Source organism: Muntiacus reevesi, chromosome 9 (assembly GCF_963930625.1).
Source record: "Muntiacus reevesi chromosome 9, mMunRee1.1, whole genome shotgun sequence".
NCBI classification, from domain to species: Eukaryota; Metazoa; Chordata; class Mammalia; order Artiodactyla; family Cervidae; genus Muntiacus; species Muntiacus reevesi.
In genome coordinates, this window is record NC_089257.1 from 62,508,252 (window position 1) to 62,527,707 (window position 19,456).

At 56.5% G+C, this 19,456-nt stretch overlaps 1 protein-coding gene across 6 annotated transcripts in view; it reads right to left on the reverse strand.

Moving 5' to 3' along the window:
- Positions 1-147: 147 nt before the first annotated feature.
- Positions 148-19,456, reverse strand: part of PHLDB1 (pleckstrin homology like domain family B member 1) — a 47,935-nt gene continuing 28,626 nt past the window's right edge. For 2 of the 6 annotated variants that reach the window (XM_065946162.1, XM_065946161.1), the window contains 14 exons: positions 19,225-19,314; positions 18,544-18,687; positions 16,750-16,920; positions 16,141-16,281; positions 14,623-14,763; positions 14,354-14,456; positions 13,875-13,919; positions 12,954-13,248; positions 12,765-12,855; positions 11,226-11,372; positions 9,705-9,821; positions 9,343-9,445; positions 2,415-2,500; positions 148-1,494 (listed from right to left, as the gene is read on the reverse strand). In XM_065946162.1, the coding sequence (XP_065802234.1) occupies positions 1,354-1,494; positions 2,415-2,500; positions 9,343-9,445; positions 9,705-9,821; positions 11,226-11,372; positions 12,765-12,855; positions 12,954-13,248; positions 13,875-13,919; positions 14,354-14,456; positions 14,623-14,763; positions 16,141-16,281; positions 16,750-16,920; positions 18,544-18,687; positions 19,225-19,314 (1,815 nt within the window). In that variant the 3' untranslated portion in view covers positions 148-1,353. The remainder of the gene's footprint in view (positions 1,495-2,414; positions 2,501-9,342; positions 9,446-9,704; positions 9,822-11,225; positions 11,373-12,764; positions 12,856-12,953; positions 13,249-13,874; positions 13,920-14,353; positions 14,457-14,622; positions 14,764-16,140; positions 16,282-16,749; positions 16,921-18,543; positions 18,688-19,224; positions 19,315-19,456) is intronic. The other 4 variants (XM_065946163.1, XM_065946165.1, XM_065946164.1 and 1 more) reach the window with 4 other exon arrangements.

Here is a 19,456-nt window from a genome sequence, read left to right on the forward strand (position 1 = left end):
GCAGGGCAAGGACCTGGAGGTCATGGTTGGGCCCTGGGTCCCTCCTGGAACATTTAATAAGGTGGAAATGTTGCACCATGGATCAGACCTAGTCTTCTTTCCCACGAACCCCAACCCCATGCCGCTCACAACCAGGCCTCCCAAACACATAGTCCAAATGCTTTATTGTTCTGCTGAGATGCTTACAAATACTGAAAAACATCCAGCCCAGGCCTGGCAACCATGGTCCAGGGCTGGGAAGGGGGACAGGGAGGTGGGCTTAGTGTTAAGGCGCAAAGGGCTGAGCCCAGACACCTGGAGGCCTGGGCCTCTGCTCTTCATTTCATCCCCATTCTGAGGGGAGGGCAACCAGACCCTCGGGCTCCCCCTCCTGCTCAAGACTTCCTCCAGGGAGCATCTGAATAGCCCTCTGTCCATCAGAAACTCAGCCATATACCAGAACCCCGAGGACGGCCCTTCTAGCTCCTTCGCCCATCCGATGGCTCCTCCTCTGGCCTCCAGTTCCCGGCTTCGTCCCTTCTGGCTCTAAGCAAGGCACGAGTGTATGGGGGAGGGCTGGAGGGGGGAGCCGGCAGGCTGTGTATCAGGGCCTGGAGACACAGGCAGGGGGCAGGGTGAAGGTGTTTGGTCCCTTCCCCCATCCCCAGCACGAGATGCCCAAGGGCCTGGGCTGGAGAGATGATGGCACGTACCCTCAGATGGGCCCGCAGCTAAGCAGTGGGCTGAGCCACGGAGCCATGGCAATTAGTATGTAACCATGGCGATGAAGCAGTCACTATGGTGACTGTGGTGATGGGTCTGCAAAAAGGGGCTAGGGCTGGGACCTCAAGGATGGCACTCAGTCTCTGGTCCTTGAGCAAAATCATAAAAAATACAGATGCGGCACAAGAATGGGATAGAGCGGGGTTTGAGAATTACACCGCCTGAGCTGTTACCCCACTCTGGATGTGGTGCTACTCAGCCCCCAAGGCCCCTGCAATGGGGGCTGAGGCAAGAGGGGATCTTTGGCAGATTCTGGTACCATAACGTGTCCTTTAGAAAAGAGAACACAGGCAGGGAGCGCAGGTGCCAGGTCAGAGTGGGGGGGCCCCGGGGCAGGACCCTAACAGGCTATTGCAAGTTCTGGGCTGCCAGGAGGCAGCAAAGCCCCCTCCTCAACTTTTACCTCCTGGCTGGTTTTTCGGGGGGGCCAGAGCTCAGAAACTCACAGGACGAGCTCCTTACAGAACGTTACGGAGTCTCTTCTTGTACAAAAGCCCCAGTCGTGCTCCGCCCTCCAGGGCCTCTGGGAGCCCAGGGCGCGACTTCCTGTCCGGAGGCAGGTGGGGCAGCAGGCGGCTGGGCCCCGTCCGGTCAGTTCATGAACTGAGTGTAGCCCTCTGCCCCCGTGACAATGACATCCATCCAGATGCGCATGGCCTCTGCGGACGGGGCCACCATGTAGTACAGACGGTCGTGGGTTTTCACGCAGAAGGTGAGCGCTGGGTTCGGGCTCTGCGGAGGGAGAGAGGAAGCTCTGAGCCAGGGCCCAGCGCTGAAGCCCAGCCTGAAGCATCTCACGCCCGCCTTGCCGTCCACCCTTCTTCTCTGCCTCCGGGACACCCTGAGTCTTCCACAGGCCTGGAACCCGGTCCCCACCAGCCCAGGCTGGGATGTCCCCTCCTCACATCTGGGGCAGTCTGCAGACCTCAGCAGGACCATACCCTGCCAGGCGAGGACACTGTTCCTTGGTGCCCTCGGGCACAAAGAGAATACCAAAAGAATCAGATGCAAAGGGATGACCAGAGTCCCCTGCCAGTAAGAAAGGAGCAGATGGAAAAAGCTGCGAGCAGGGTGCTGGGCCCAGGACCCCAGCGGAGCAGAGATGAGGACCGGAGCAGGCATCGCTGGCCTGGCAGGAGGGAGGCCAACCCGCACGAAGGCAAACGGCCCCAGCCTCCTGCAGCTCCTGTCCCTAAGTCCTCTCGCCCAGACCTCGTCTCTTAGGGCTTCCCAGGCCCCCTGCAGCCTCCCGGCCACACTGCCCGCCCCCACGGAGGAAGACAGCCTGCTGTCATCTCAGGACCCGGAGGCCAGCGAGCTCCCCCCAAGCTCACAGGGGCTCCCTGCTGTCTGCACCCGCTGCATTCCACCCTCAGGCCTGCGGGGAGGGGAGGGACTTAGGGGAGAGTCAAGGAAAGGGTCAGGGGCCAGGGGGGTCCGGGAGGCGTTAATACGCGGTAGTTCTGGTTAGGTGTGTGGGAAGGGGTACCTCAGTCACCATAGTGAAGCTCAGAAACCTCTTCTGGGAGAGGGAGAGAGGAAGAGAAAGTTTACAAGAGGACGAGGAATGGGTCCGCGCCTCTAAGTGGGCAGGCTGCAGGCCTCCGCCCCCAGAGCCCCGCCGGCCCACCCTCCCCAGGGCTGGCGCTCACCTTGGCGGCAGTGCGCACGTGGTCATAGTACACCTCCTCGATGGCCTGGAAGTAGATGACTCCCTTCAGCTTCGTCTCGTGCTTGTCTGCAAAGGAAGACGGGCAGGGCTCAGGAGGCCCGGGCGCTTTAGGTCAAGCTCCTCGGACACGGAACGTCCCACCCGGCAGGTGGGGTGACTCCCGGGACTCGGAAACAGAGCCCAGATTCTGTGTCAGTGTTCAGCCCCGCCCAGAATGACAGAGGAGGCAAATCGGAACTCCACTGAGATACCACCGCTCACCCATCAGAGCAGCAAAAATAAACTCACACAGCACACCTGTGACACGTCTGTGGGGAGACAGGCAATATAATAAATCGGACAGGTGGGGATATAAATTTGTAGACCTCTAGGAACGACTTGGCCTCTTCGACCAAAGTTAGAAAGGTGTTTGCCCTTTGAGCCAATTTCAGTACTTGGAAAATTTATCTTACACATGTACTTCTCTCTCTCTGAAAGTCACTCAGCTCAGTTGTGTCCGACTCTTTGTGACCCCATGGACTATATAGTCCATGGAATTCTCCAGGCCAGAATACTGGAGTGGGTGGCCTTTCCCTTCTCCAGGGGATATTCTCAACCCAGGGATCAAACCCAGGTCTCCCGCATTGCAGGGGGATTCTTTACCAGCTGAGCCACAAGGGAAGCCCAAGAATACTGGAGTGGGTAGCCTATCCCTTCTCCAGCGGATCTTCCCGACCCAGGAATTGAACCAGCGTCGCCTGCATTGCAGACGGATTCTTTACCAACTAAGCTACTAGGGAAGCCCCACACATGTACAAAAGAAAACATTTACAAGATTCACCATGGCAGTAATTATAATCACAAAAAATTAAAAACAACCCAAGTATCCATCAAGTGGAGGCGGCTAAGTAGAGTGTGCCTTGTGATGAAATACACCTAGCTGTTTAACAGAATAACGAATATCTGATATAGATACACATTCAGAAATAAATCTACAAAGACTTCCTTGGTGGTCCAGTGTGAAGTTGATTCTGTGCTCCCAATGTAGGGAGCCCAGGTTCAATCCCTGGTGGGGAACAAGATCCCCCATGCCACAATTAAGACCCAGTGCAGTCAAATAAATATTTTAAAAATAAACAACACACCTCAAATAATCCATGACCCAAACTAAAGTTTTTAGATAAATTGGAAAAAATATTTTTTAAAAATCTATAAAATACATCTGGATATCAACATCTAGACATGATATATTTGACATAGAAAGACCTCTAAGATGACATAGCAGGAAAACAAGGAGTGTATTGGGTGTTACCTTTTGTGTAAGAAAAATGTTAGTCACTCACTCATGTCCAACTTTTTGCGACCCCATGGACTATAGCCCGCCAGGTTCCTCTGTGGGTGGGATTCTCCAGGCAAGAATACTGGAGTGGGTTGCCATTCCCTTCTCCAGGGGATCTTCCTGACCCAGGCATCGAGCCCAGGTGTCCCGCATTGCAGACAGATTCTTTACCATCTGAGTCACCAGGGAAGCCCGAAGGATATTGGAGTGAGTTGCCACTCCCTTCTCCAGGGGATCTTCATGACCCAGGAAAAGGGGTAAGAATATATGTTTGAATTTGTTTAAATTCCCTTAAAGAAACTCTAGAAGGATACATAAGAGATTGATAAAGGTAGTTACATGTAGTCAGAGGGGATATAATTCTCAATTTAAACCTTTTTATGTGTTTTGAGTTTTGAACTACATGAATGCATTTATCTATTCAACTCAAACAGTAAAAACATGGAAGAAACATACAGCATCTGGAGGCGGGGATGCAGGAAGGAGGTGGGCGAACCCGCGGAGCAGACGACCGCTGGGGTGGGAGGGACAGGCCGCTGGCGAGGACAAGCACAGCCTGGCCACCCCGTCTGGGGGCGGGCACCGAGCGGGCACCACAGCTCCGGGCAGCGAGCCCGCGTCGCAAAGCAAAGGCCACACGACGGGCGGGGCCGGCTGGCAGCACCACCTTCCCACCCAACCCGACCCCCCATCCTTTCAGGCCTGAGGCAGGGGTCCTGGGTCAGGCTGCCGCCTCCTCACCCGCCCCTTCCCACCCCTGCCCCTTAACTCCCGCCCTGTAGGAGTGGGGAGCTTCCTACAGCAGATCAAATCCTGCTGCCTCAGCTCACGGGCTTCTCTGCCAGCCCCCTCCCTGGAACCCGCTGCCTCCTTGGCTTTGGCAAAGGTTCCCGACTGGCCGGTGCCAACACATCCCTCTGGCCTCGCCTCACTCCCCTCCCCTGCACCAACCCCGGTTCTCTTTGGCCAGGCTGGGCTTCTCTCGGGCCCTTATCGGTCCACTCTGCCGATACTGGAATGGCCTCTAACACATTCCCTTAGCAAACTCCTAAGTCACCTTCAACACCTGATGCAAATGTCACCACTATGGTGACCAGCTCCTGCAGCAGGGGTTCTCCTCTGTACCGACTTTCGGTGCTGAATCTGAATCTTCCTTTAGGAGACTTCCCTTCCCTGGTGGTCCAGCAGCTAAGACTCTGAGCTTCCCATGCAGGGGCCCCATGTTTGATCCCTGGTCAGGGAAATAAGATCCCACATGCTATAACTAAAAAATTCTGCATGCTGCAACTAAGACCCAGCATGGTCAAATAAGTAAACATTAAGATCTTAATGACCTGGATAACCACAGGTGTGGTCACTCACCTAGTGCAGACATCCTGGAGCGTGAAGTCAAGTGGGCCTTAGGAAGCATCACTACAAACAAAGCTGGTGGAGGTGATGGAATTCCAGTTGAGCTATTTAAAATTCTCAAAGATGATGCTGTGAAACTGCTGAACTCAATATGCCAGCAAATTTGGAACACTCAGCAGTGGCCACAGGACTGGACAAGGTCTTCATTCCAATCCCAAAGAAGGGCAATGCCAAAGAATGTTCAAGCTACTGCATAGTTGTACTAATTTTACATGCCAGTAAAGTAATGCTCAAAATCCTTCAAGGTAGGCTTCAGCAGTATGTGAACCGAGAACTTTCAGATGTAAAAGCTGGGTTTAGAAAAGGCAGAGGAAGCAGAGATCGAATTGCTGAGATTCAATGGATCATAGAGAAAGCTAGGGAATTCCAGAAAAACTGCTTCATTGACTACACTAAAGCTTTTGACTGTGTGGATCACAACAAACTGTGGAAAATTCTTAAGGAAATGTGAATAGCAGACCACCTTACCTGTCTCCTGAGAAACCTGTATGCAGGTCAAGAAGTGACAAAACCAGACATGGAACAATGGACTGGCTCAAAATTGGGAAAGGGGTATGATAAGGCTGTATATTGTCACACTGCTTATTTTAACTTATATGCAGAGTACATAAGGCGAAATGCCCAGCTGGTTGAATCACATGCTGGAACCAAGACTGCTGGGAGAAATATCAACAACCTCAGATATGTAGATGATACCACCCTAATGGCAGAAAGTGAAGAGGAACTAAAGAGCCTCTTGCTGAAGGTGAAAGAAGACAGTGAAAAAGCTGGCTTAAAACTCAACATTCAGGTCTTCCCTGGTGGCTCAGTGGTAAAGAATCCGCCTGCCAGTGCTGGAAACACGGGTTTGATTCCTGGTCTGGGAAGATTTCACATGCCGCAGAGCAACTAAACCCTTGGACCACAACTAACTAAAGCCTGTGCTCTAGAGCCTGCGAGCCACAACTACTGAAGTTGCACGCTCTACAGCCCCTGCTCCACAAAAAGAGAAGTCACCACAATAAGTCCGTGCAACTTTTGCAAGTAGCCCCTGCTCGCTGCAATCAAAGGAAAGCCCGTGCAGCATCAAAGACCCAGCACAAAAATAAATAAATTAATAAAAAATTTTTTTAAAAACCTCAACATTCAAAAAACTAAGACTATGGCATCCAGTCCCATCACTGCATGGCAAACAGACAGAGAAAAAGTGGAAACAGTGACAGATTTTATTTTCTTGGGCTCCAAAATAACTGCAGATGGTGACTGCAGCCAGGAAATTAAAAGATGCTTGCTCCTTGGAAGAAAAGCTGTGGCAAACCCAGACAGCATATTAAAAAGTGGAGACATCACTTTGCCAACAAAGGTCTGTAAAGTCCAGGAGTCATGCACGGATATCAGAGTTGGACCATAAAGAATGCTGAGTGCTGAAGAACTGATGCTTTTGAATTGTGGTGTTGGAGAAGACTCTTGAGAGTCCCATGGACAGCAAGGAGATCCAACAAGTCCATCCTAAAGGAGATCAACCCTGAATGCTCATTGGAAGGACTGATGCTGAAGCTAAAACTCCCAATTTTTGGCCACCTGATGCAAAGAGCTGACTCACTGGAAAAGACCCTCATGCTGGGAAATATTGAAGGCAATAGGAGAAGTGGGCAGCAGAGGATGAGAAGGTTAGATAACATCATTGACTCAATGGACATGAATTTGAGCAAACTCCAGGAGATGGTGAAAGACAGGGAAGCCTTGTGTGCTGCAGTCCATGGAGTCACAAAGAGTCAGACACGACTCAGCGACTGAACAATAACAATAAAACATTAATGAACCCTCCTTTATCTGTTCAGAGGTCAAGCTCCTCCAATCTGGACTGCTATGTACCAGCAGGTCCTCAATCGATGTAGAATAAATGAGTTCAAGGAAGTGGGATCCAAAGAAGTCAGAGACCCTTCTCTTAGGAGCCCACAGTTTAGGGGCGAAGAAAGCACAGACACACATCCACTGTGAGACTTGGGCATGGTTAGGACTCCAAGGGAATACCTACAGGTCACCGGCGGTCATGAGTGTTAAGTGAGAGGACACACTCCAAGGGTTCAGCACAGTGTCTGGCACAATACATGTGAATCTGTCATGACATCATTATGCCCCAGGGCAGAGGGACCCTGTGTAACACAGGAGTTACCCAGAGGAGGGCAGGAACCACTCCCAGTGAGGTGGGGCTTCACAGAGGTGCGTTCTGATGTGGACCCTGTAGAATGGAGGGGTTTCATGGAGGAGGGAGCAGGATCCAGGAAGGCCAGGGAGAATGGCAGCATTCTGTTCTCTCCTGGCTCTTCCTTCACTGGAAATAGTAACACATTCCTGCCTCCGCTTCCTCACCGCCCACCTATCCTCGACCGGATTGTGTGCAGTCTGGCTCCCACCCCAGCACACAGTGGAAACCATTCTCTCATCAAGATCCAATCGTTGAATCGAATGGCCTTCGGGTGCACATTATCCCTGGCCTTTCTGCAGCATCCATCATCACCATAATGTCTCAATTTCTTCCGTAAATTATACTTTTTTATTCCATGACACCCCATGCTGGCAGGCACACATCCACTCCTCTGCCGTCCCCATTTCCGCCCCGCCCTCTCCCTCCCCTCCTCCTCCCCTCCCCTCCCCTCCCCCGCTGGTTTCACAGACATGAAGGAAGGTCACACATGCCGAGCGCCAGCTCAGCACCCGGCCTGTGCCGTCCCGGCTCCTGCACCCTGCTTTAGTGCAGCCTCCTTCTCCTTCTCCCTCACAAGGGTGGGCCTGCCCTGGGGAACAGTTCTGTCTCTCCCTCTTCTCTGAAGTCTAACTGTCCGAGCTCAGCTGCTGAGAGGCCTTAGGCAAGTTACTTAACCTCTCTGTGATTAATTTTCCTCATCTGTAAAACAGGTGTAAAAACAGTGCTTCCACCACAAGATTACTATGACGATTGAACGAGACGATACATGTGGAGGCCTGAGCACAGCACTGGCTCAGCCTGTGCAGTATGATCTGCTACCATCACCGTTATTATTATTCCAGTGGCTTCGACTTTCACTCTGCCTCTAGCCCTGACCCTTCTCATAACCTTAGACACCCCAGGGGCACTTCAACCTCAACATGCCTAAGATGGAGTTGTCCTCCCAGGCCTGACCAAGTCCATTCCCAGACTAGGCAGAAACGTGGGGGCACCCATCTGCCTCCCCACACCCAAGGCCCAGGTGGGCGGGGAGGGCTTCCTGGAAGAGATGGCATTTGCCCGGGGACCAGGCTGGGGGGGAAGCCGGGTGCTCCAGGCTGCATGACTCCAGCATCACACACTTCTGGCCCTTTCCCTCCCGGCTCTGAGCAGGATGGCTCTCTTGGCTTTGTGGTTGGGTGGGGCGGGGTGACTGGCTGAACAGGCCCGCTAGTGACTTGGGGACAGACTCCACCTGGGGAATTTAACCCAGTGCAGACCCAATCACATTTCTCTTTACTGCCACTGCAGCCAGCAGCATTCCAGAAAGGCACGCTCTGAAGCAGAGAAAGCATCCACCAAGGGCAGACCCCCACCAGCCCATGACGAACACGGACGCAGATCAGGAGTAAGAAGAACTTTGGTTCTGAGCTCCTGGGATCTTAGGATGGGGTTGCTTCTGCAGCACAGCCCAGCCTGTCGTAACGGGGCTATGATACAACATCCCAGTCTCCAAGTGGGAACTGTCCAGAGGGAACTCCAGGGCTGGGAAACCAAGCTGGAGGCTGGGTGCAGAGCGCTGAGGGAGCAGGATGGCCTGGGGTGCTGCCCACCCGGGCACTGCTCAGCTGCTTGTCTCGGAGTCTTCGGGAACTTGCCTAAGAGGGATCCACAGGACTCCATGCACCCAGAGCATCTGGGGTCCCCTACAGCACCCCCATCATTCTTTGTTCACTGTTTGCCTCCCGGCAACAGGCTCCAGAGGAGAGGGTTGTGGCCCCCTTGCTTATCATTAGAGCTTAAGATACTGCCTGGGACTTATTAGGTGCTTAGTAATACTGCTGGAAAAAAAATGAATCAGTGAACAAAGAAAAGGAGGTAAGCCAGGTACACTTCGTACATTTTCAGGGAGGGGAGAACAAGACCCAGCTCAAGGCCCGGGCGCCCCCTTGGAAGCTTCTGTGTGACAGAGCCCTGGGGTCCCAGCTCTGGGGCAGTCTAGGGGGAACTCACCCACGTAATAGGAAAGGGTGCGCTTGAGCCGGTCAAAGACAAACCAGCGCTTCTTCCATGACTTGATCTTGCCGCCCATCTTGACCAAGTAGCCACGGCAGACCTGGTGGGAAGCAGGGGTGAGGCCGGACCCAAATGCACAGCCCCCTAAACCTTCTTCCCTGAGCAGCAATATCAGCCCATCACCTGTGCCTGCGTTCACAGGGGGGCTGTCCCTAGCATCTCTTCAAGCCAGCACACCTGTCCCGGGACAGAGACCGCTGGTATTAGGGCGGGAGCTGAGGCCACTATTCTGAGGACCCAGGAGGGGCCGCTGACCGTGGGGTCCCCACCATGCCCCCCGGAGTCCCCCATGCCTGTACCTTGCTGCTGAGCACCACGTGCAGACAGGTATCCACGCCATGGCCTGATGACTCGATGTGGGTCTTCAGGTCAAAGTCTTCCTTCCGGATTGGCAGGTAGCGTGTCAGGGGTCGTGCCTGGGGACAGAGAGCAGGATGAGCAGTGCTGTTCCTTCCCCCCTCATTCCCTTTTCCAGGCCCCTCGGCTTCAGTCCTGAACCCCCTCTCTGTCCCTCTGGTTCCATGGGGCTTTGGCCCAAGCAGGGACCTGGCACGCCTGTGCTGACTCCACCCAGGCCTGGGCAAACTGCTGAATGGCTCTATGCCTCAGCTTCCCAGACACAGCCGCCCTGTCCCAAATGCAACAAGGCAAAAGAATGCAGTCTCGGAAGAAAAGCCCAGTACGAAGCCTGGTCTTCCCGGGTAGGGGGGGCTTCGTTTGGGTCGCAACTGCTCTCTGGGCTTATGCTCATGTGTAAACAAGGGCTTTGAACTAGAGAATCTCTGAGGTCTATTCCACCTCAAAATTTCTGAGACTTATCTATAATTTTCAGTCAATGGGAATTTTCTTCCTACTCTTTATTTCTAGGAAGAATGTTAGAATGAGGTGAAAAGGAAACACTACAGATTATTTAAAGAAGCAACAAAATGTTCAGCTTCCCAGAGGTGCCCAGAAATGATGAGCCCACTCCACCGGCTTCCCCAAAGCTGGTGGCCTCCGCAGCCACACCTGAGCCCCAGGGCAGGTGGAGAAGTTGAGTACCCAAGAGGCCAGAGACAGGAAAGGGGAACAAGGCATACGACAACAATACCAAGCAAACTCCCGGAGTTTCTCATTATTTCTGAATTCTCAAACCAGACAAGAATTTATGTCGCTGAATCATTAGGAAATCAAGGAGCTACAATCACCTGTCACTGCAGGGCAGGACCCCCACCCCTGGGGAGGCCCATGGAGACCCCACAGGAAGGGACAGACTGTCTGAGTCTCACGGGCTCTCCCTGGGGCCCAGGATCTGGGACCAGAAATGCAGGTAGATTTTCCTGCCTAACCTAATTTCTTCTGCCTTCAACTCCTCTGCTCAAGGCTCCTGGGTAATGAAACACCCTCAAGTTGGATTCTGTGTAGGAATGGGGTTCTTGTCCCAGGGAGAAGCTGGTACAATTCTCTTTTGGAGATGTAAACCACAAGTCAGGGTGAGCTCAGCTGCTGGTGGTGGGGCCTGGAGCCGAAAGGCGCGGTGGAGTGAGGCCAGGATGGACACCAAGCACTCGGCGCAAGAGGGCACGGGGATGCGGGAAGGGATGCGGGGCAGACGCATGAGGCAGACCCACGAGGCCCCCGAGAGAGGCCGAGGGGAGTCCCCCAATCTGGACACGGCTCCCACCTCTGGAAGGCCTGCGCAGACCCTCATCTCTACAGGGTGGCCTGCCACACCCCCAAACCCGACACACACACACACACACACACACACACACACACAGCACAGGTACCCTGGGCCATCCGGACCCCCACAGCCCCACCCCAAGCCCCCACCCGCTCACCTGCGAGAACTGCTTCTCCCGCATCTTGACCTCCTTCTCCACGAGCTGCTGCCTCCGGGCGCTCTCGCTCTGCAGCCTCCGTTCAACCTGCTCCCGCCGCCTCCGCTCCTCCTCCAGGGCCTGTCGCCTCAGCTCCATCTCCCGCTCCTGCACCCAGGCCTGCGGCTCAGTGCCCACGGCTGCCCTCTTACCCCCACCCCCCCACCTCCCCTGCTCGGGCTGGGCCAGAGCTACAGGAGACACCCACCTCAGAGGGCAGCCTGGTATGAGGGGCCATGGTCCTCCAAGCCCGCCCTCCTCTCCAGGGACCGTGCTGACAAGGGCAAGTGCCTTAAAGTGAGACCACCCTGCCTTCAAGCCCTGGTTCTACCACCACTGTGAGCGCCGGACCCTGACAAACTCCCTAACCCTGGTTTCCTCCTCCGTAAGATGCGGCCAAGGGCGCCTACTCCTGGGACTGTAGGGAAAATTAAATGCGATCTTGTAGGTAAATGTCCATCACTGATGCTGGCAGGATGTAACCACTCAATTGAAAAAAAAGGAGGGGGGCTTTTAAAATCTGTATCTGAATTCCTAGGACATGGGTTATCGAAACAACTTTTTCTGACATCGAATGCATTCAGCAGTTCTGCCCTAATCACTAAGTGAAGGCCCTTTGAAACTCCAAACAGTCACAGTTGACCTTCAAATTTTATGGAAAAAAAAGAACTTATGAGAGTCATTATCAAAAGATTTTAAGTCATTAAAACAAATCATTAAATATAGAGTACATGGGTGATGTTTTATATGTCTTCATCACCTATAACAACCTTCACATTACTAACTCCCATCTACCATTTCTTCCCAGCTGAAAATTTAGCAGAATCTGGTTGTTGTTTTTTTTCCCTTTTGCCAAGAGATGTTTGCAAATGTGCCCTCCTTTCAAGGGAGTTTAAGATTCAGAGGCCTTCTTTTCCGGTTGGTCTCCTGCTCCCAGGGCCCCACTCACATCTCCAGACACACAGAGCGCCCCAGATAACAGAGACCGAATGTCTTCAGCAAATTCTTTATTCAGCCTCCTCCCTGGGCACAGTTTCCCCAGCCTGGCTGTGTCCCAGCCCCAGGTCCACGGGCAGGGAACGTGACGTGCCCGCAGCCAACGCCTCTGCTCTGGCTTGGATATCTGCTTTCTCTCTGTCCTCATCCTTCAAGCCCCAATTCCCGACCGTCTCCAAAAGGAGTGACCTGGCACTCAGGTAGACAGGCATCAAAATTTTCTCGGGGGCCAAAGGTCCCCTGAAGTGAACACACAAAGACTGGAAGTTCCCATGCAGGAAATTCACAGCTGGACAATGGTTACCGTGCTCCCTCCCCTTTTCCTAAGGGCTGTGAAACTTGTCAGCTCGCCAAGCCTCCCGATCCCCCACTTGAGGAACCCAGGCTTGGAAAACACTCTCTTCCTCAGGGGACTGCGGCGAGAACAATGTGGGGAAGGGGCCTCGGGAGGGGAGGGGGCCCCCGGCGGGCAGAGGGCAGCCCCAGGGCCCAGGTCTGCCTCACCCTCGACTCCATCAGCCGGCTCTTCTCTGCGTGAGCTTCTTTCAGCATCTTCTCCATTTCCTCAATCTTCCCCATGTCCAGGCCACTGGCGCTGGGGAGGGAAGGGGGGGAGGAGGCAGCTGGTGGAGGTGGAGGCCCCGGGGTGGGGAGGACCAAGGCCGCGCCCGTCAGTGGCCGGGGCCCGGGTACCTGGACATGTTGTCAGGGGAGCAGACTGAGTTGCCCCCCGTGGAGATGCTGGTCTCCATGCTATCGGAGCTCTCCAGGCTCAGCGTGTCGTAGGCATGCTCACCCTCCTCGCCTCGCTCCCGCGAGGCCGGCAGGTGATGCAGGATGGAGTGGTGCATGAGCGGGGGGAAGCCCGCGGGCCCAGTGGGAAAGGGTGCCGCCCCGTGCAGGGCGTCCCACTGGCACTGCGCCTCCGCCGCCGCCTTCTGCTTTAGCTCCGCCAGCCGCCGCCGCTGCTCCTCGATCACCTGCTGCCCTGCTGGGGGGGACGGGGGATGTCACGGTGGGCACCCCACCCAGCCAGACAGGATGCTGGCAGCGCTACAGAGGGAGGTGGCGAGCGGGGAGAGGTAACACAGAGCAGCCCCCTCGCCCCCCATCAGCTTCCCCAAAGCCCCCGCAGCTCTGCGTCCGGCTGCCCTGGCTTCATCACCCGCACAAGTGGCCACAGCCGTGTGGTCTGGCTTCGGCATCCTCACTGCATGCTGAGTCCACACGGGGCCCTGAACCGGCCCAGGGGGCGCCCTGGGGGCACGATGGCCCGGTGGCTCCAGCTCACAACCCAGGCCTGAACAGGTGGGCAGGGCGCATGCTCCCAACCCTGCTGCTGGGAGGAGGAAGGGGTGCCGGCAGCCCGAGCACCCACATCAGTGCACACCCCGCGGCAATGCAGAAGCAGGAGCTCGCAGGAAAGGAGGGAGGGGAGATAGGCGGAGCTCCGCTGCAGCAGAAGAGAGCTCGCGAGGCCAACCCGACACCCCAGCCCAGCTCAGCCTGGGGGTCTTGCCCGCGGGCAGAGGGGGCCTGGGCAGAATCCATCATGCGGAGGCCCGGGCAGGGGCTGCCCGGCCAAAGCAATGCCCTCGGTGACCAACGCTCTACCTGCTGGGTCGTCAGTTGGGAGGGGCTCGGCAGGAAGCGACTCGACTGGAGTGGGGGGCCCCGGGCAGAGGGCAGGGCAGAGACACAGAGGGGATGAGAGGAGAGAGAGGCACAGACATGGGCTTTCGAAACAACCAAAATGCATACGAGCAACCAGCACGCCTGGGTGTTCCCACGAACTAATACGTTAGGGAAGCACTCGTGGAGGTCATCAGGCCCAACCCCATGCCTCCAGACAGGGCAACGTCTAGCCCTACTGAGGTCAACAAGCATTCCCCTTACTTGCTGGGCTCTCTAGGAAAGATGCCACAGCCCAGCTACCCTGAGTCCCCTGCCCCTTAGCCTTTGGATAAACCTTCAGGAGTCTCTCTTCCTTAGGTCTCTAGTCCAGATCCCTTTTGCTCCCCACGTAAAGTGAACATGTGGCGGACGTCCAGGGCCCCTGGGACAGCAAGTGGGCTGGCGTGGCGGCCACTCACCCTTCTGCTGCAGGGCCAGCTGGCGCTTGGTCTCGATGTCCTGCAGGGTGGCTGCCAGGTTGCGAGGAAGGCTGCTGGTGCCGTTCTGGGCGAGCAGAGTGCTCTGCGGGGGAGGAAATGGGGCACTGGGACCCGAGGCTCAGAAAACACCCACCACCCACAAGGCTTCGTGGGAGGCTGCGGTCCCTCCCCAGTGTGGCCATCTCCAAACCCCCCCCAACCACTACCACCACCCTGCCCCACACGCAGCCCACCCACTGTTCTCAGACCTTGGGTGAGGGGCTGCGGCCCAAGGTAGCCACGCTGAGCTGGGAGGAGGAGGAAGATGAGCCAGAGGAGGAGGGGAGCGGCCCGCTGCGGGTGCGTGGCAGGGGGCTGGTGGCCTCGCCATCCATCTTGGAGCGGTAAACCTGGAGGGGGGAGGTGGTGTCTGCTGAGGGACCTCTGGCTCCCCCGCCCGCCACCACTCCCACGGCACCGAGCAGGCTGGGACCCAAGGTGCCCAGCACCAGGCCCCTGAGGCCTTGGTCTCTCGCTGACCACAGCACTGAGCCTCCGGGGCCAGCCCAGCAGGCAGACATTCCTGGCAGCTGCCAAGCCTCTTTTCCAGGCTGTTCCTCCTTGGGTCCATCCCTGGTCCAACCCCGCATCGTAAAAAGGACCGTGTAAATCGACCCACATGAGGAGTTAGCACCGATGGGCTGAGTTTTACAGGAGGCTGACTGGAGGCCAGGGCTCCCTCTGGTCCCAGCTCTGCCAAGTAACGGGCTAGGTGACCTTGGGCCACGCACCTCCCCACTCTGGGCCTCGGCCTCCTTATCTGCAAGAGGAGGGGACAGGGCTAGACTAAATAACTGCCAGCCTCCCTCTCGGCACTCATGTTTGGTGACACAGTCTTTGGAGTCAGGAACCCTGACTCTCAGTGTTTCCCCCGCCACTTCCTAGTTGTGTGACCTTGGAGAGATTACTTATCTGCTCTGGGCCCAAGTGTTTGATCTGTGAAACGAGAGTTCTCGTTATCTACCTCAAAGGCCTGTGGTAGAGATTACGTGAATCAAAACATGTAGAAACCTCAACCCAGCTGGGCACAAAATAGAAAGGCCATGCCAATGACTCCTAAAGGGAACGTGGAATTTCAGCTGAGATTGGTCTTCAAGGTGCCAAGTCTTCACTCTAGGAACGAATCTTGAGTGGGCAGGGGTAGGGGGTTGTTCAGGCACCGCAGCCCGTCAGTGGAGTAGAACCTGGAGCAGAAGACTGCCCGAATACCCTGCTCCACACCACGGTCAGCAACTTGCTTGGGGCTCCAGCAGACCCATGCCCCTCACGGCGACTCTGAGTCCAGGGCATGAACTCAGGGCCGTCACCTGAGAGGCTCTGACCCACTCTCTCCTGCCTTGCAGAGTCATCCCTGGGGAGACCAGGAGAACAAAGACGGGCGACTCTCCCAGGATACACAAGCGCCAGGAGCAACAGGCTCAGGAGTGTGTGAGGACTGAGCGAGAAGCTCCGGGGTGAGAGCTGCCCACGACAGAGTGAGGGTGTTGAGTGCCGCACGAGGCACCGCTGCTCCCCAAGCCCCCTTCCGTCAAATCGTCCAGCACATCACCCTCGGATTCAGGAGGCTGGCCCTCCATGCCCTGAGGGTCAGGACAGCCGCCCGCTCAGGGTCCAGAGGCCCCTGCTGCACTGGCTAGATTAATCCCCCACCATCTGTGCGGCTGAAGGGTCGGCAGGAGGTACCCAGAGCAGAGAGGAGCAGGGCTGGGCAGTGAGGGGCGGGTTACCTGCAGCTGGCGGGAAGCTTTGGCGGGCAGAGGCGGGGGGGAGGAGCGAGGGGAGGCGGCAGCAGGGCCCGTCCCCAGCCCGGCCATCAGCTCCTGGTACCACTGCTCTAAGTCTACAGCAGGGAGCAACAGCTTCTCCATCTGGAGGGGGCACGGGGGAGGAGGACAGGAGACAGGAGGGCAAGGATGGAGAGAAAGAGGTCAGGAAATCAAGAAACGAGGGGAGCGGAGGGAGGAGGAGGAGGAAGGAAAGGGAGAAGAAAGGGCAAGGTCGGAGGTCAAGGTCAAGGTCAAGGCAGGCCATTATCGAGGAGACAGGAGGGGAAGGGAAACAGGGAGGACGGGAGAAAGGAGAGCATAAAGAGAAGAAAACACAGTGAGAACACAGTTGCCATGAACGCGCTAAAGGCAAAGAGAAACAGGGCACAGCTCCCAGACCACAGGCACGGACTATGCCAACCACGAGACCAGCCGGCCGCAGCCCGCCCGGCACATAGCGCTCCCCTGGGGCCGGCCGCGGGTGGAGGCACCATGGCATGGGGGGGAAGCACACACAGACAGAGCCACGCCGCGAGTGGGCTGCACGGGCGGCGGGGGCAGACCACCAACCTGGGGCGAAGGCGTGACAGAAGCGAAGGAGGAAGAGGGCAGCGCGAGAGGAAGGCAGGAGGTGGGAACCAGGTCCTGGGAGGCAGGGGCCCAGGGAGGCAGGCCCGGCGCGGGGGCCGTGGGCACCGGGGAGCTGCCCCACATCGCCTTTAGCTGCTCAAGCGTCACGTACTTGGGGGAAGGCCGGACACGGGAGGGAATACAAGAGGTTAATGGGACTGGAACCCAAGAAATGGCCCTGCCCAAGAGTAGGAGCCGGGGAGGCCTGCAGAGCCCAGGAAAGCCAGGGTCCTCTCAGCAGGAGGCCCTCACGCTGGAGCGGAAGGCCTTCCCTCCTTGAGCCCTCAGGAGCTGAGAACGCAAGAGCGGGAACTGCTCCTAGCTCCCCTTACGCCAGCGGCCCTTCTCCGTCAGTGCTGAAAACAGACTCTGCTGCCCACCCCCTGCCCCACACCCCGGGGCGATGCAGGGCACCCACGAGCAGGTCCGCGGGCACAGGTGGGCTCACTCGGTGGCTGGTACCTCACTGTCGGGCAGGGGCTGAGCGAGTGCGCTGGGGGAAGTGGCAGAAGCATGGGGGTCCAAGCGGGAGCACAGGTGGAGAACCTCTGCCAGGCTCACATACTCCTAGGGCGCCCGGTGCGAGGGGAGGGACGGGCAGAGAACAGGTTAACAGGACTCCACCAGGCACCGGCCACCACACTTCACGCCATTCAACACAAAATCCAAGGCAGGGGTGGGGAGCTCGCTGTGGCCACAGAGGGCTGTCAGCGGGGTTGGAGGGAGGGCAGAAAAGGGCAGGCAGAACTATCTGAAGGCTTTTTTTTTTTTTTGGCCACACTGCACAGCTTGTGGAATATTAGTTCCCCAACCAGGGATTGAATCCATGGCCTCGGCAGCGAGAGTCCTGACCACTGGGACTTCCAGGGAAGGCTCTTCTTGACCTCCACTTATGAGGCTGCCGTGACATCCAGGCCCTGCTGCAGGGCCTGGACAGGCCCTGAATGGGCCCCCTGATCGCCCATTCCTGGGTTTGCCCTTGGCGAGGGGCAGGTGAAGAAGTCATGAGACCACCAGGGATCAGGACCCAGCTCTCAGAGCACCCTTCTGTCTCCAACACCTTGGGCATCCCCAGTGGGGCACACACATGCACTGCTGAGCACCAGCCACACCATTCCCATGGGTCCTCTCACATCCCACCTGCTGGAGCTCCAGGAGCTGGAAGGGTGGGGGTGGAGGACCACGAGCGCCTGAGCAAGGTGGACCCTGAGAAGGAGACCTGAGCAGGGAGCAGCTAAAAGCCCAGGCAGATAAACGTGCCCACTGCCCAAAGGTTAGGACTTGGGAAGATGCTCACACAGTAGATCGTGGGGTGGAAAGACAGGCACTGTCATATTCCCTGAGCATATCCTTAGAATCCTGAGTTTGTCCAGGTCTGGAGGACACAGCAGGCACCCAAAATGCATGCGGAATCAAAGCCCGGGATCCTAAGCCTGCCCCACCCAGGGGAGCCCACCCTGGTCTAGCTCCAGAGGCAGACTGTCCTCCAGAGGTCACAGAACAGGGAAGTGAGCTGGAAGGTCCAGTGTGTTGTGGGAACTGATGAATGGCATGCAGAATATATGCAAATTGATATGCAAATTGATGCTCTGACTTTTGCATGAGCTGTCCAGCCACCTATGGAACCACTGGCCAGACAAAGGATTACTGCCACTTGCCCTTCAGCCGGGCCGGTGGGAGGAGTCGAGGGCAGAAGCTCATCAAGCAGGCAGACAGGCAGTGATCTGTGATTACCTCTTGCGTTTTGAGGCAGAGCTGAGTGGAAGCAGGTGGGGTTAAGGGAACAGAGGAGGCCCCAGCCTGAGAAGACTCCGGGAAGGGGCCCAGAGCTGCCATCCCCAGCCCCACCTCTGAGGACTCAGAGATGAGCAGGTCAGCCTACAGAGAGGGTACAGGTGAGGGGCCTCATCCCTCACACTCAGCCCAGACACCCCACCTGAGGCCTAACTTGCTTGTGCAGTGAGGCAGAAAACCGGGCATGTCCTGGTGGGACCTCACATGCCAGGCGTGCAAAGACTCAGGGAAGAGCAGCTGAAGGAGCCTCAATGCCCACGCTGAGCCCACAGCCCAGCTCTAGACAGAAGCCCAGGGAGCCCCAAGATCAGGACCCCGAGATCCCTACACTCCCCCTCAAATTGGGTCTGCCCGGCCTCATCCTGAGCTGCCATTTTCCCCACCTGAAATGTTAAGATCAGCAGGCTCCTGGGAGCCAGAGAGGAAGCTGAAAGGCAGCCAGCTGGTAGCCATGGAGGATCCGATCCCAGACCTCAGGGCCATTCCTGCTACATCTTTCCAGTTTAGGAAAGTGTCCCCACACTAGACCTCAGCCACTGGGGTGAAGGTGCCACATGTTTCTCCAGAACCTCCCAGGAGACCCTTGGGCTCATGAGGCTGGGGCTGACCCAACCACGTTACCTCTTTGAGGGTGGACGTGGTCTTCGGGAAAGGCCGGCCACCTGTGAGCGAGTGGTATCTTCTTTCCAGCATAGCCAGTTTCTCCTTCTCCTGCAAGTCCAAAGCGGCAGAATCAGGAGTGGGAATGAAGCAAGGAGCCCCAAATAAAGGGGGATCCCACACAACTGGCCAGTCTCCACCCAGCACCCTGCACTCACCTCCCACTCCCCCAGCCCCTCCCCGGCCCCCCTCC